The 16,680-nt window shown below is 47.6% G+C and overlaps 1 protein-coding gene across 1 annotated transcript in view; it reads left to right on the top strand.

Moving 5' to 3' along the window:
• Nucleotides 1-277: 277 nt before the first annotated feature.
• GRIK4 (glutamate ionotropic receptor kainate type subunit 4) overlaps nt 278-16,680 on the top strand; it is a 135,379-nt gene continuing 118,976 nt past the window's right edge. Inside the window, exon 1 of the mRNA XM_058819187.1 lies at nt 278-359. Coding sequence (XP_058675170.1) covers nt 278-359 — 82 coding nt within the window. The remainder of the gene's footprint in view (nt 360-16,680) is intronic.

Genomic DNA, 16,680 nt, shown 5'->3' with positions numbered 1-16,680 from the left:
GGACTTTTCCTCGTGCTCCTTTCCTTTTTTTTTTTTTTTAATTTTTTATTATTATTTTTTCTTTTTTCTTACAAGGAGCTCTCTGCCCAGTTGGATTCCAAACCCTGAATAATTCATAGTCTGTAAATATCTCCCTCCTCCTCGGGTAAATAGAGCTTTTGTCGAGCTGAGTGGTGCTGCTGGGGGGGAGCAGAGGTGCTCAGGGTGTTTTTTGTGTCTCCCTGCAGAGTTATGTCATGCCCAGACCACCGCAGGGCTCCATGAGGATTTATGGAAGATGCTCCGTGTCTTGGCGCCTCTGGTGCTCCTTCTGCTGTGGCTGATGAGGATCTGGGCCAGCCCCCATTCCCTGAGGATTGGTGAGTGCTCACCTGGCTTTGGGCTCATTATCCTTATTGTTATTGGGAGTTACGCAAGAGTCAAATCTTAAATTGTCTCCTCAAAATAAGAATATTTGACTGCAGTAAGGCCGGCAACACATCAGTATTTTTATACTTATACCTACACTTATGTTCACAGAAACAAGAGCAAAACTAGATGCACAATTCACTGTATTTGTTATTAGGAGTTTGCAAGAGTCAAATATTAAAAGACGTTCTCAAAAGAAGAATATTTGACTGTAGTAAGGTCGGCAACATATCAATATTTTTATACTTACACCTATGTTCACAGAAACAAGAGCAAAACTAGATGCAGAATTTATTTGTATTTGTTATTAGGAGTTTTGCAAGAGTCAAATCTTAAAAGTAGAATATTTGACTGTAGTAAGGTTGGCAACACATAAATATTTTTATACCTACACCTATGTTCACACAAACTGTATTTGTTATTGGGAGTTTGCAAGAGTCAAATATTAAATTACCTTTTTAAAAGAAGAATATTTGATTGTACTAAGGTTGGCAACACAAATATTTTTATCCTTATACCTACACCTGTATTCACACAAACAAGAGCAAAACTAGATGTACAATTTACTGTGAAATACTGATATTAATAATAAAAGACTTACAAAGGGTTTGGTAGATTTTAGCAGTCAGATGCTGGAAGTTGTGGCAGTATCACCAAGTTCACAGAAACAGCCCTTGTACCTCTAAAACTTGGTGTATTAGCAGAACTTGACCATTAGAAGATTTTGGTGTTTTTTAATTCATATTTACTGTTTCACCACCAACCCTTACAATTGTACTTCCTCTGATGAGAAGATCAGAGGGAAAAAGACACAGACAACTCTGAGATTTTACAGCTTAAAAAATAGTGGGGAAATGACTCAATAGAATGAAAATGTTTTCCCAGTGATGCTCTGGAGGGATTCTTGGAATCCTCCCTGCCTGGTGCGGCTGACACTGAGTGAAACGTTCTCCTGCATGGTCAGTGGGGACACCGAGCTCCTCCCTGAATTTTGGGAATGTCCTGTCTCCAGTTTGTACATGAAATTAGTTTGTGCTGAATTGGCACACTTGCTGTGCTCCTTCTTGTGATTTGGGAATGTTCTCTCCTTCCTTTTGTCAATGAAATTGAGATTATGGTGAGTGGAGACGCTGAGTTCCTTCTTAAATTTTGGGAATGTTCTTCAGTTTGTACATGAAATGCAGTTTGTGGTGAGCTGACACGCTTGCTGCAGCTCCTCCATGAATTTTGGGCATGTTGTTTCTTTCTCTTGTCAATGAAATTAGTTTATGGTGAGTTGACACAGTTGCTGAAGTTCCTCAATGGATTTTGGAAATGTTGTCTCCCTCCTTTTCTAAATGAAATGCAGTTTATGGTGAGTTTACACGTTGAGCTCCCTCCCTGCATTTGGGCATGTTCTCTTCTTCCTCTTGTCAATGAAATTAGTTTATGGTGAGCTGACACATTTGCTGAAGCTCTTCTTTGCATTTTGGAAATGTTCTCGCTTTCCTTTTGTAAATGAGATTAGTTTATGGTGAGCTGACAGTGTTGTTGAAATCCCTCCATGCATTTTGGGCATGTTGTCTCTCCCTATTGTAAATGGAATTAGTTTATGGTGAGCTGACACTGTTGCTGAGCTCTTCCCTGTATTTTGGGAATGTTTTCTCCTTCCTTTTATCAATGAAATGGAGTTTATGGTGAGTGGGCACGTTGAGCTCCTCCCTGCATTTTGGGAATGTTCTGTTTCTAGTTTGTAAATGAAATTAGTTTATGGTGAGCTGACACACTTGCTGAAATCCCTCCATGCATTTTGGAAATGTTCTCACTTTCCTTTTGTAAATGAAATTAGTTTATGGTGAGCTGAGAGTGTTGCTGAAATCCCTCCATGCATTTTGGAAATGTTGTCTCTTCCTCTTGTGAATGAAATTAGTTTATGGTGAGCTGAAACACTTGCTGAAGCTCCTCCCTTCATTTTAAAGGTGTTGTCTCTTCCTGTTGTCAATGAAATGCAGTTTATGGTGAATTTCTGTATTTATGTTGGTGTTGCCCTTCCTGTGTGAATTCTGAGCCACTGAGGAGCTAAAATCACCCCTGCCATGTCTCCTAAACCCGCATAAAATTAAATATTTCTGTCACAAACACATTTGCCCTCCATTGATGAGCAAGGAGGGACAGAGCCCAGCCTGCCCCAGCTCAAGGGTGCCACAAGAGCTGTGCAAACCCCAAAATACCCAATTTACAGGGGAGCCCCATGAGTGCAGGTCCCTACGGAGCTCTCAGGGAGAGGCACCATCATTTCCCCAAGCTGCATGTGTGGATTAGGGACCATAAATGCACCCAAAAGCCTTCTAATGGAGCTCACTCCCAGAGCTGACACTTGGCTCTGTGTTTTAGAAAGGAACCTGCTTTCCCTGCAGCCAGCAGTGCCTTCGTTAACCATTTGCTGCAGATAAGCAGCCAATCCATCCCTGTCCCCATTTGCAACTTTCACAGGTGACACTCCTGAAGTAAAATTACCTCTCCCCTGTGCTGGTGGAGGCAGCTCAGGAAATATGGGCAGGGAAGGTGTGAGCTGGCAGGAGCCTGGCAAGGCTGGCTGGGTGTTTTATGTCCCTGGGATCCCTGATTCATGTGCGGCACTCCCAGCCCTGCTGCCTGCATTTCACCAGGGTGGGCACATCCTCCACTCCAGCCAGCAGGCAGGGATGGGCATGGAGAGTGGATTAGCAGCATGCTGAAGGTGAAAATCCTTCTTTTCGCTTTGTGTTCCGTCTTTTTGGGGAGAATTATGGGGCTTTTGGGAGTCTGGAAAAAAAAAGGGGAGCTCCTCTAACAGCGCAGAGCTGCAAACCTGGGGTCAGTTTATTTCCCATCTCCCCAGAGTGAAAAGTGAAGGTGTTTGAGATCCTGAAGGATTGAATTTTGTGTCCCATCTTTTTTGGGAGCACTGGCAAGGCTGGCTGGGTGTTTTATGTCCCTGGGATCCCTGATTCATGTGCGGCACTCCCAGCCCTGCTGCCTGCATTTCACCAGGGTGGGCACATCCTCCACTCCAGCCAGCAGGCAGGGATGGGCATGGAGAGTGGATTAGCAGCATGCTGAAGGTGAAAATCCTTCTTTTTGCTTTGTGTTCCGTCTTTTTGGGGAGAACTATGAGGGTTTTGGGAGTGGGAAAAAAAAGGGGAGCTCCTCTAACAGCACAGAGCTGCAAACCTGGGGTCAGTTTGTTTCCCGCTTCCCCATAGTTGAAAGGTGAAGGTGTTTGAAATCAGGAAGGTTTGAATGAAAATCCTTCATTTTGCTTTGTTTCCCATCTTTTTGGGATCACTGTGGGGTTTTGGGGAGCCTGGAAAAAAGAAGTGCTCCTGTGACAGCACAGAACTACAAATCTGGGGTCACTTTATTTCTTACCTCTCCAGAGTGGGAGGTTAAGGTGTTTGAGATCCTGAAGGATTGAATGAAAATCATTAATTTTATTTGTTTCCCATCTTTTTGGGGAGCACTGTGGGGTTTTTGGGAGCCTGGAAAAAAAGGGGAGTTCCTGTGAGAGCACAGAGCTGTAAACTTGGGGTCAGTTTATTTCCCAGTTCTCCAGAGTGAAAGGTGAAGGTGTTTGAGACCTGGGACTGTGAATTTTCATCTTTTAAGGACTGGAAACTCAAATTATGCTGCAGCTTCCAGGTAGGAATGGCAGCTGCCTTCCAGCTTGCCATTCCCCAGAGTGAGAGGTGAAGGTGTTTGAGATCTTGAAGAATTGAAGGAAAATCCTTCCTTTTGCTTTGGGTTCCATCTTTTTGGGGAGCACTGTGGGGTTTTTGGGAGTTTGGAAAAAAAGGGGAGCTCCTGTGACAGCACAGTTTTTCCCACTTCCCCATAGTGAAAATTGAAGGTGTTTGAGACCTGGGACTGTGAATTCTTATCTTTTAAGGACTGGAAGCTCAAATTATGCTGCAGCTTCCAGGTGGGAATGGCAGATGCCTTCCAGCTTGCTTTGGTTTGGGGCGTTTGATGAGTGTTGTTCCTTCGAGCCACAGTTTCATTTTTACGGTGCCTCCAACAAAAAAGTTAATAAAAATAAAGTGCAGAATAAAAAGAGGGAGAAAAATATGACCAGCAGCCCTGAAATCATTCCCAAATGCATGCTTTTGGCAAGGCAGGGAGATATGGTATCTAGCAACATAAATCAATGCTCTGCATAGGGAAGGAAAACCAGGCCAGCAAGAACATTTAAATATTCAAAGAAAATGCGAGCAAAGGTTTAAAACAATGCTGAAAACCATCTGATAAGGGGCTGCTGAAATGCACAGGGATGTGATCAGTAATGGGAGGTGAGCTGGGCAGTGTCAGGGTGGGTTCTTCAGCAGGAAAATGAGATTATTCCCTGCAGGGGAACACGGTGGTGCTGAGTCAGGGGCCCTTGGCTTGGGAACCGAGGCCTGAGCTTCCCTGCTGCTGCTTTTTTGGGGTTTGGGGTGGATCTTGGCCCTGGCAGCCCTCAGGGGAGTGGAGAGGCAGCAGATTGCTCCATCTCTGGGCGAGTTTCTGCTGGCCTGGACAGGACCCACAGCCAGTGTTGCATTGCAGTGAGCTGGAGGCGCATCATCTGTGCAAGGGATTGAGCAGAATGTGGGCTACAGGGTCACCTTGCCCTGCCTTTGGCTGCAGAGCAGCAGCCTGGAGGCTCCTGAATGCTCTATTTCTCTCCTTGATACACAGGGAGGAGAAAAACCATCAGTGCAGGCTTGTTCCTTCAGCCTTGCATTGTTTGTTCCCTCCTGAGGCAGCCCTGGAGAGGTTTTCCTCGTTCCTGTTTTTCTGGAGACCTTGGTGGGGAAATCCAGGTGTAAAAAAAAAAAGCTTTGTTTGAAATGGTGATGTTTTGCTGGGAATGTCTTTTGTCAGTCAGTTCCCTGCTCTGTCTGGGTGAATTATTATCCCTGTGGGCCTCAAAAGCTGGGTCTGATCAGGGATGGGAGTGTTCCCAACAGCTTTAGGAGCTCTGAGAGGGAAGGAATTGCCTCCAGGCAGCCTGGAGCCCTTGGAAGAACCAGTGCAAAATATCCTGGGAGCTCTTGCACAGCTTATGTTTCATCCAGCCACCCCAAAAAACAAAAATAATCAGCTCCCCCCTGCCCTCCAGGGTAACATCTCCCTGGCCCTGCTTTCCTGCAGCTCACAGAGTGAGTGGGAGCAGCTCTGGGTTTGTTTTCTGCCTGTTCTCTCATGCTGAAGGAAGTGTCAGGAAATTTGCCTGAGTTATTTACTGGGTTATTTACTTGGCCTCGCTGAGCAGAGCGTGGGGGCCCTAAATTGGCATTTTCTGCCTTGATTCATTTGGTGTGCTAAAGAAGCTCGTTTAAAATTCATACTCCGGCCAAAATTGTAGTTTATCCACGGAAGTGCCCTCAGCAGGAGCAGGATAGGAGCCCTGACAGAGGATTTGCTGACAAACTCCTTGCAAGGCCTCCTGAGCCTTTCAGGGCTGTCTCTGCCTGTCAAAATCCCTTCCTTTCCTCTGTCTCCCAGCTCTGCAAACTTCACACAACAACTCCAGCATTTAAGGGCATTTTTTGGGGTGAAACTTGATGTTTTCCTGCCCCATTCCCAGGGACTGTACTGGGGCTCAGCTCTCATTGCTGTCCCAGTGCAGCAATGTGGTTTTGCTTTGTGGTTCCACCTAGAGAAGCAATTTGTGCTCCAGGTCCTCATGAACCCCAGCCCTGATGCTGTAGTGTGACTGGGAGTGTCACCCTGGGCAGTTTGTCCTTGTTTCTAGGCCTGATTCCAAAATTCTGGAGTGCCTGAAGGGCTGTGAATCTCCTGTTTCTGCTTCTGGAACTGGATTCACAGGATCATGGAGGATTAGGATTAGAATCACAGGATTATGGAGTGGTTTAGGTTAGTTTAAAGATCCAATTCCACCTCCGTCCCTCTGTTCCAAGGCCCAGCCTGGCCTTGGGCACTTCCAGGGATCCAGGAGCAGCCCCAGCTTCTCTGGGCGCCTGTGCCCACCCTCCCAGCAAAGGATTTCTCCCCAATATCCAACCTAAAGCTACACTTTTTTGAGTTTTAATCCATCCCCCCTCATCCTGTCGCTCCAAGCCCTTGGGAAAACTCCCTCTCTATCTTTCCTGCAGCTCCTTCATTGTGGAAGGCCACAATGAGGTCACTCCAAAGCCTTTTCTTCTCCAGACTGATCAATCCCAATTCTCCAGGCTGAGCAATCCCAATTCTCTCAGTTTCAATCCCAAATTCTCTCAGTTTTTCACATCCAGAAAATGTTCTTGGGGATCCTCCAGAGCTGTGGAAAAGCCCTAAAGCTGAGCTGTGTGTGCTGAAGGGGCTGGGGAGAGGCAGAGTGGAGCTTTTTCTGCATCTCTATGGTTGTGGGGTGCTCCTTCATCCCCGGCCCATCTCTCTGTCAGGGCTGTGGGTAGCAGAGTGTCATTTGTACAACCCCAAATCCCCGTGCAATCGCCCTCCTGAGGTGTTTATGGTGCACTAAACCACTCTGGCAGTGAGTAAAGGCCCCAGAGCTGCCCTGCTGGTGCAGTTTGTCCAAAGGTGTGTCTGGGAAAAAGGAGCATTAAAGACTCGTGAGGTAAAAATGAGCAATAACAGCAGTGGAGTTGGGGATGGTTCCGTTCAGCTCCCTCAGGACACACAGAATTCTCCTGCAGGCACTGCAGGGAAGATCCCACAGGGCAGAATTAGCATTTTAAAGGGTGCTGGTGGCTCTGATGATGAAGGTGCTGAGGAAGGAGGACACTGATGTCAGCAGGTACCGATTTCTTCCTCCCAGGTGTCAGGAGGAGCTGGTGCGGGGAGAAGCTCAGCTGTGCTTTGTTTTTTTGTGGCTTTGTGGCAGATTTTGTGCCATCCCCAGCTCCCCACCTCCTGTCTGCAGCTGGCTCACACAGCTTGAAGCTCCCCTTCTCCCTCCTGCTGCAAACATTTAACACACACAAAGCAAAACTCCTTTCCTGGTGTAGCTCTGCCTGAGCCAAGCCCTTTGTGGATGCTCCTGATGGATCTGGGATAAATTGGCCGTGGATTTGCTGTTCCCCAGCAGAGGAATGGCCTTTCCCTGGCTTTGAAGGCAGCCAGGATCAGCTCAGAGCAGAGGAGCAATCTGCTGGTGCTGGAAAACCTCCCCACTTGTCATTAGGATCAGTGTTTAATCCCAGCCTGGCTTGGGGAGTGGGGTGGGAGGAGGGTGTAGTTATTGGGATACAATATTAATATTTCCTCCAATATTAAAAAGAGGCAGTTAAGTTCATGAAAGCAAAGTAGGTTTGTAGTTATTTATCATTTGCTGGTGGGGACTGCTGAGAGGTAGAGAAAAATAGGATATTCATCTGCTATCTGGTCTTTTAATTTTCTTCTGATTATTCTTCTTGGAGAGGGATGTCTTATTTATGGGTTTTGAGTTATGTGCATAAATATTTCTTTTTAAAATCAGCTGTACAGATGCCAGGCCCTTCAGCAAAGCCTCATGTAGACTTACAGTGAATCACAAATGCTTTGGGTTGGAAGGATCTTAAAGATTACCCAGTTCCAAGCCCCGGACAGGGACATCTTCAGCTGGTTCTGGTTGCTCCAAGCCCTGTCCAGCCTGGCCTTGGACACTTCCAGTATCCAGGGGCAGCCACAGCTGCTCTGGGCACATTTTATCCTTGGATTCTTTGAAGTTCTGCCCAGGTATTCTGTTCCTGTGCTCCAGCATGGGAGGAGTGGCTGCCACTGCCCCATCTCCTTCACCCTCCTTGAGCCATCTCCTTCAGGCCACTCATCCACAGAGACTGCTCAGGGATAAAATGAAATGTTTTTTTCAGGAAAAAACAGCTGAAACTATTCAAAAAGGGGCTGGTGACTGGTGCAGTCATTTATCCACCCTGCTTTTCTCTGCAATGATCTGGTGAAAGGTGTTTTCTTGAAAGCTTTACTTCAGGACGCCAGGGCAGGGTGCTGAGGCTCCGCTGCGGTCGGTGGTGGGCGCCGCGCGGTCTCCAGGAGGTTTGCACGCAATTCCCACTAAACCTGTGGATGCAGCTTCTCCTGGGGCTGTGCTCAGCACCCTGGCAGCCTGCAGAGGCAGGAGGAGGCTCGTTAGCACCACGGAGGTGTGAGGGAAAACTGCGGGAGGAGCGCGAGCGCTTCCGAGCAGGAACCGCGACCGGGTTCTGGAGGGATGCTCCAACCCCCAGGGATGCACAAACCCCCAGGAGTGCACAAACCCTGCACCCCTGGTTTGGTTTTCAGCTGTGAGAGAAGCCTTTCTGGCAGGTAGACACGATTGAGTATCAAGGAGGGAGGGATCAGTGGCTTTCTTCACCATAGAGTTTTGTACGCGAATTTTACGCGGTGAAGGTTGGATGGGTTTGGGTGAAAAATCAACTGAGCTTCATCCTGGAGGGAAACTCCATGGAGAAAAGAGGGATTTGGTGCAGAGTAGAGAAACCTCATGGAAAAAAAAAGCGACTTGGTGCAGAGCAGGGAAACTCCATGAAAAAAGAGGGATTTGGTGAAGAGCAGGGAAATAGAGGGATTTGCTGAAAAGTAAGGAAACTCCATGGGAAGAAGAGGGGCTTGATGCAGAGTAGAGAAGCTCCATGGGAAAAAGATATTTAGTGCAGAGTAGGGTTAACTCCATGAAAAAAGAGGGATTTGGTGAAGAGCACGGAAACTCCATGGGAAGAAGAGGGATTTGGTGGAGAGTAAGGAACCTCTATGGGGAAAAAAGAGAGATTTGGTGCAGAGTACAGAAACTGCATGGGGAAAAAAGAGGGTTTTGGTGAAGAGTAAGGAAACTCCATGGGGAAAAAAGGGATTTGATGAGGAGCAGGGAAATTCCATGGGGAAAAAAGAGGGATTTGATGCAAAGAAACTCCATGGAAAAGAAAAAGGGGGCTTGGTGCAGAGCACAGAAACTCCATGGGGTAAAGAGGGATTTAGTGCAGAGTAGGGTAACTCCATGAAAAAGAGGGGCTTGGTGCAGACAGAAACTCCATGGGGGAAAAAAGGGATTTGGTGCAGAGCAGAGCGAGCTGCCCTGCAAGGAGAAGGTGTCCAGGCACCAGGCAGATCACGCCCAGCAAAGCTGTGCCCTCTGCCTGGTGTGGGAGGGCTCTGCCTCTCTCCAGGCTGCAGCTTTGCCACATAAAACATAATGAGCTCCTCGTCTCCAGTGGAGGAATCTGGCACTATAATAATATGAATAATAAATAATAAGCAGATTCATACTTTAGATCAGTGCCACAGGGCACGGAGTGAGGAGGCACGGGGAGGGAGTCAGCCAGACAGAGCATCTCTTTCCATCTTTTGCACCTCTGTGGCAGAGTTATTTTTCCTGATCTGTTCCTATTCATTAATGTCCGAGAGGCAGGTTATATTACCCACCCCAGGAGGCCTTTAAGCTTTGTTTTGATTCATTATATATCCACATACATATTATATAGATATAGATCTCTCTGTGTAGAGCAGCTGGATGGGGAGAGAGGCTGGTAGTTATGGAAAAGAGCCACGTTACTTAAGCAGCAAATCAACGTTCTATTTCTTCACTCTCTTGTTTATTGAAAGCCATTTAGCCACCAGCATGGGGGAAGCTCTGGTGCCCCTGGGCACAGCAGCAGCTGCTGCCCTGGCCTGTGTGGCTTTGTGGTTTTGGAAGGTGACTGGCTTGGAAGCAGGTGCTAATTCAGTAGGAAAAGGGAAATTTAGGGAGAGGAGCCAGGGGTTGGTCAGTGGAAAGGTGACATTTATCTCCTTCAGGCACAGTCCTGAGCTGTGGCAGGGTGACAGAGGACAGGCATGCATAGGTGCATGTGCAGAATTTTGTATCAAAGGTCTGGTTTTTTACATTTGTTCCTGAATATTAAACATTCTCCCGGAGCCAGGGATCAAGATTTGAGAGTCATGTAACTTGTTTTATATCTAAATACTATTCCTGCCCCTGGGCAGCACTTTGTGTATTTAGCTGCTGAGCCACTTTTAATACAGATCTTTTTGCTTCACACAGAGGAAGCTACTGATAGCAAGATCTACTCTGCAATTTCTTTCATTATTTTTTCATATATATATATGAATAAAAAAGTCAATTACATGAATGAAAGATCCTTGGTTGCCTGCCTAAACAGCTGCCAAAATGAATTCCAACTCGGAGCCAAATTCAGCAAAGCTGGAATTTCTGCAGAGAGCTCCAGCGTGGCGTGAGATGGGATTGTGCAGGAGGCTGCATTACAGATTCCTGCTGCCCAGCCCCTCGCCCCTGGCTATCTGTGTGGGCAGCCAGCAGGGATGGATTGCACTTCTTTCAGGGCTGGATTAAATCTCCTCCTCAGAGCCACCAGCCTGCCATGCAGCTGCCTTGGCACCCAGAGCACCTGGAGCTTGGGGCTCCAAATCCCTTCCTCCCCACAGACCAGTTATTTTCCCTGTCAGGAATCAGCTGAAAAGTGAGCAGGAGAATTTGGGGGACGTGAGCAGGAGCTGTGTGGAATCCTGGATAAGCACAGAGGGGAGGCAAATCCTCCACAGAGGCAGGAGCAGTTCTGGGGATGACTCCTGAGGATGAGTGGCTGAAGAGCATGTTCCCTGTTTTTAGGGAAACCACAATGTGATCTGAAGGTCCTTTTTGGGCAGTCAGGAGGAGGACAGCCTTGCAGATTTTAGGTAGATGTCCAATTTCCTCAAGCTGAGTTGAGATAAAGCCAATTTTGTCACCTGGGAGCTGTTGGAATCTTTCTGGGAAGGGCAGGGAGAGGATGGCAGATGGGAGGAGGACGACAAAGAGCCACTCCAGCTCCAGCCTGGTGGAGCAGAGCTGAGATGCCACCCTGGGAGTGCAAGGAGGGCTCTTGGTGCTCGCGGTTTGTTCCTCCTGCTCTGTTTCTCTTGGCACCATCCCCTCGCCCTTGCTCTGTGCACGGGTGGGCTGCGAGCTCAGGACCTCTCCAGGCTGAGCTCAGTGAGGTGTTTAAAGCCTCTTGTCGAGCTTTAGGCACTGCAGGGCTGCTGGGCAACCTTCCCAAAGAGCAGCTTTGACTTAGCAGGGCACTTCTCTCGAGTGCCCCTCTGCAGCTAATTGCTGCTGGCTCGGTGTCAGACAAACACAGCCCCCAGAGGCTGAAATCCCAAATTGTGCTGGCTGGCATTCAGCAGCTCCCACTCTCCCTCTCCAGGTGTTAGGGACAGCACAGCACTTGGAAAAACTCCCAATCCCAGAAGTGGAGAACGAGCTGCTGACAGCGCAGGGGGAGTGGTGGGTCCTGCCCTTCCTTTGTGCTTCTCTTCTCCCTCGCTGTGAGAGAGCTCGCTGTGATCAGAGCAAAGCTGAAAAAAATAAAACAGTGGGGGAAAGAGGAGGATGGAAATAAAAACCACTGGGGGAAAAGGGAAGGATGGAGAAGAAAACCATTGGGAGAAAAGGGAAGGATAGAAAAGAAATCAACTGGGGGAAAAGGGAAGGGTGGAAAAGAAAACCACTGGGGGAAAAGGGAAGGGTAAAATGACCTGAGAGAATGAATTTTGTGTTTTTCTGTGGAATGTCAGCTGTGAAAAGCAGGGGAGAGAAGGACAACACCCAGGGCACAATCCATGGCAGAAAGGGCTGGGAGCAGGCAGGGAAAATGGAAAAATAATGGGGGCCTTTTCTTATTGGGGTAACCATCCCAGAGCAGTGTGTCACATCAGGGTGGCATCGTAGCCCAGAGCCCTTCTTGGGGGTGTAATTTGGAGAGGAGAGCATGTGGGCAGTCTGGGAAGCAGCAGGTGAAGATCCAGGCTGGAGCAGAGCTCGGACAATGCAGATGTGACAGCTGGGAGGGATCTGAGAGCAGCAGGAGCAGCTCAGGCTGGCCTTGCCCTGACTCCAGCCCTGCCAAATGAGGGCTGGGGATGTCAGGAGGCTGCAGGGAGGGATGGCTCCTTTCCTTTTCCATCACTAATGAATTCTTCTTGCACCTCCAGCCACTGGAGGGGCTTGGGGAGACGAAATGAAACTTTATGTGGAAGTGATGGCTGAATGTCAATGCTGCTGTTGAAGCCAATTTGGGAGCTGGGAAGTGCTAAAAGAATTAAGATTGCTAAATGGAAATAAGTCTACTTGGTTGAGATAAAATAGGGTTTAAATGAGTGAAATTATCAGTGGATTACCCTTGTTAGAGCACTGCCTTATTTAATAAACTGGGGTTTAATCTGCTGTGAGCATTCCTGAAGGGGAAGCTCAGCCTGTGGAGGTGCAGGGATGTGGTGGAGGGGAACCAGCAGCTGTGCCATCATCCTCCAGAATGCAGCCACAGGAGCAAGAATTTACCCAGGAGTGTTTTATACTCTCGAGAGAATTTCATTTACTGCTGTACAAGTGTTGAGTTTGTTTGAGTTTCTCTGGCTGGCAGAATTGGGGTGAGATCACCCAAGAGAGGGATCGCCTTGGTATCCCATTGTCCCTCGTGTCCCTGGGGAGCATTTTCAGGGCAAAGCCATCAGTGCTGCATCATTTGGGATGAATGGGTGCACTCAGAGCACCCAGAGCCCTGCAAGGGGTGATGCAGAGGGAGCAGCCTCTTGCTGTTTTTAGGAGGGAATGAAAATGCTGGAAACTTTGAGTGCTGCAACTTTACCCAAAGAGAATGTGGTAATTATTGATGAGCACCAATTACCTGCTGCTGCAGGAGCAGAGCTGTCACAGAAGGGCAGCCAGGTGCTTTGGGCCAGCCTCACCTGGCACCTGGCTGGGTGCAGATGTCACCTGTCACCTCTCATGTGCTCCTGACCCGTCGCTCTGTGGTGGCAGCTCCAGATGCTTCCAGAATTGCCTTTGGAGGGAAGGACCTGATTTGTCTCAGCACTTTTGGGACTCTGCTCTTGGCTGCTGTCACCCCTGAGCCTGGAGGTGACAGTCTCTGGCCTAGGGGGGAGCATCTGGAGCAAGGGACAAAAGCACAGGCAGGGATGAGGATTGATTTTTCTCCTTGGCTGTGCAGCCCTGAGGTTTCAGAGCGTCTCGTGTTCTTTACTTGGAGGATTCGCGAGTTTTCTTTCTTTTTTTACAGTCAGTTTTGAGAGAGAAATCAAGCCACGAGTGGGTTGGGAGGCTCAGGTGGGATGCAGGAATCCAGGATCAAATTCCAGCCTGGGGGTATCCAGGGTGTGGGTAACTCACCTGGATTATGCTCTTGTCTGTTCAAAGGAGGCTGCCCTCCATAAATATTCCATTCTTTGGTAGTTGCCAGAAGGGCTGATAAAGCTGGCTGCAGGCCGAGCTGAGCCCATCCTGGATTTGATCTCCTTTCCTGGCCTTGTCCAGCAGCCTGGGCTCTGTAAATGCCAAAAGTTCTTGCATCTCCTGCAGCTGAGGTTGTGTTCAGGGGGAATTCAGAGCTGGGAGAAGGCAGGGAAGGGGCTCTGTGCGCCCACTCCCCATGCAGACCCTCAGCAGCAGGATGTGCTCTGCAGTGATTCCTGTGGAAAAGGTGCAGGGAGGAGGAATTCCTGAGATCCAGCCTGAGGCTCATCCCATGGGAGCTCAAACCTTGTGTGATCTCTCTCAAACCTTGTCCTGATCTCTCTCAAACCTTGTCCTGATCTCTCTCAAACCGTGTCCTGATCTCTCTCAAACCTTGTCCTGATCTCAAACCTTGTCCTGATCTCAAACCTTGTCCTGATCTCTCTCAAACCTTGTCCTGATCTCTCTCAAACTTTGTCCTGATCTCTCTCAAACTTTGTCCTGATCTCTCTCAAACCTTGTCCTGATCTCAAACCTTGTCCTGATCTCTCTCAAACCTTGTCCTGATCTCTCTTAGACCTTGTGTGATCTGAAATAATAACTCATTATATTATAACAATAATAACTCATTTTACATTCCAGCCTCTCCTTTGCAGCACCTGACAGGATCTTTGGGGTGAATTTGTGCTCAGAGAGGTTTTCTGGTCCTGCTCAGCTGCCCCCACTCATCCATATTCCCATTTTCCAGCAGCAAATCCATTCTGCCCTTTGGCTTTGGCACTTCAGGACTTTATTTTCCCTCATCCCTCACACTGAAGAGAACTTAATAAATACTTTTAGTATTTATTTTATAATATATATAATATATAATATATTTATTTTATATTTTATATTTTATCTATAACATTATATATATTATATGTATATTATTTATATATTATATATATTAATTTATATAATTAATACTTTTAGTATTTATCATCCTTTCTATTTCTACTCCTTTCAGTGGATAAAATACCCACCAGAATATCACACAGAGCTTTTTGGCATTCTTGTTTCACTGGGGACCCTGATACAGTGACAAGAAGAACTTTCTCATTCCAGCCATGCTCAGAAATCCCCTGATCTTAATGACCACAGAAGATAAAACAACAAACAATGGAGTTGGCAAAGAAATACCTTTCACCCCAGATGCCTCATGAGCCCCAGATGAGTTTTTAGGGCCAGGTGAGGCTGCTTTGCCCAAATCTCCAAGTCTCAATCATGACCAAATTTTGCGAGCTTGGCACAGCTGAGGAGCCTCAGCATGGCAGGAGATGGTTCTGAGGTGCTCAACTCAGATTTTGGAGAAGAAATCTCCTTTTCCTGCGCTGTGGTTGAAACCCTGCTCTTCCCTCCTGCTTTTAAATCCCATGGAGCATCTCATTAGGAGCAAATGATGCCTCAGGCAAGTGGAGCTGGAGAAAAGTAATCTTTATTAAGCACCCTCAGTGGTCAGAGCTGCTTGATGAGCTCTGGAGTTTTATTTGCAGGCAGCTTGGGTTGTTGTTGGGCAGGAAAAGGTTTTGGGCTCCCTCCATCCCCTGTTTTGTGTTTGTGCCCTCAGTTCCTCCAGCCCTGCAAGCACTGCTGGCAAAGCTGTGGATGGAAGAGGCTGGGTGGGATAAATCAGGAATATGAGGAGGGATTTGGGGTGCCTGCAGCTCATCCTGAGCCGGACACCGACACAGATTTCCCTGGAGTAAAAAGTGTAAAGGACCCACAGACCGATGAGGCTTTTTGCTGGTGATGGATCGGAGAGCTCTGGAGAATAAAGGCGTGTAGTGAAGGTGTTCACAGCCCAAGTCACCTTGAGGTTGTGGGATCTTTCCGGACTGAGCTGAAAATCTGGAATCTCTGCTGCCTTTGCTTCTCCTCATTCCCACAGAATCCCCAGAGCAGCTCTGGCTGCCCCTGGAATGTCCCAGGCCAGGCTGGAGCACCCTGGGGAGGAGCACAGAACAGAGCCAGGACATTTAAAACAAAATATATTCAGCAAATGACTGCTTTCCAGAAAGGTTTTAGCCACACAGATGCTCTTTTTTCTTTTTTTTTTTTTTTCCCTTTATTTACATTTCTTCTGGCATTATGCTGTTATTTTATTCTCTTTTTTTAGGAGAAGCCTTTGCTTCTCCTCATTGCCATAGAATTCCCAGAGCAGCTCTGGCTGCCCCTGGAAGTGTCCCAGGCCATGTTGGATCACCCTGGGCTGGTGGAAGGTGCCCCTGCCCATGGCAGGGAGATGATTTCAACTTCTTTTCCAACCCAACCCATCCTGGGGTTTGATGAATTTTGTGAATCTCCTGCTTGCTGCCCTTTGTGAATGACAAACCGTGGCTGTTTGTTGTCCTGGGGCTGTCAGATTTCATTGTGAGGAAATGAGAAGCATTTTCGGGCATTAGCTGGCAGCACGGAGAGTTTCAGAGTAGCAGTTCATGCCACTGAACATGCTGTTGGAAGATGTGTCCTCATGCTTGGAGAATCAATTAACCTCGAAACCATTTGGTGCCTTGGTTTGAAGAACACTGGCTCTGAGAATTTCCTCTCCTGCTGCTAAAATCAGCCACATTCAGCATGAAGCATGGATGGCTTCTAGCACTGGAAGGTGAAGTGAGAACAAAAATAAAAAAAAAGAGAATTAAATAACAGCACAATGCCAGGAGAAATGCAAAAATAATAGGAAAAAAAAAAAAAGAAAAAAGAGCATCTGTGTGACTAAAACCTTTCTGAAACCCAGTCATTTGCTGAATATATTTTGTTTTAAATGTCCTGGCTCTGTTCTCTGCTCCTTCCCCACCTTCCCCATCTGGAAAGCATCCAGGATTATCCGTGCTTGAAAAGGCAGCACTGGCTGTGAGCTCTGCCCGAGCCAGCACCTGCAGGGAGCTGCAACAGGTCCCTGGTGCCTGCTTGGTGATATTGGGGCTTTTTTTGGGGGAGGAAAAGCAGAATGATGTGTGCACAGCAGTGGGGAAGGGCATCCTCACCTGCTCTGCGTGCAGGGTCAGGACAAAAGCTCCCCTGCTCCT

This window comes from Ammospiza caudacuta, chromosome 23 (genome assembly GCF_027887145.1).
Source record: "Ammospiza caudacuta isolate bAmmCau1 chromosome 23, bAmmCau1.pri, whole genome shotgun sequence".
NCBI lineage: Eukaryota > Metazoa > Chordata > Aves > Passeriformes > Passerellidae > Ammospiza > Ammospiza caudacuta.
The sequence above is the reverse complement of the archived record's forward strand: the minus strand, read 5'-3'. Positions and strand labels throughout refer to the sequence as shown.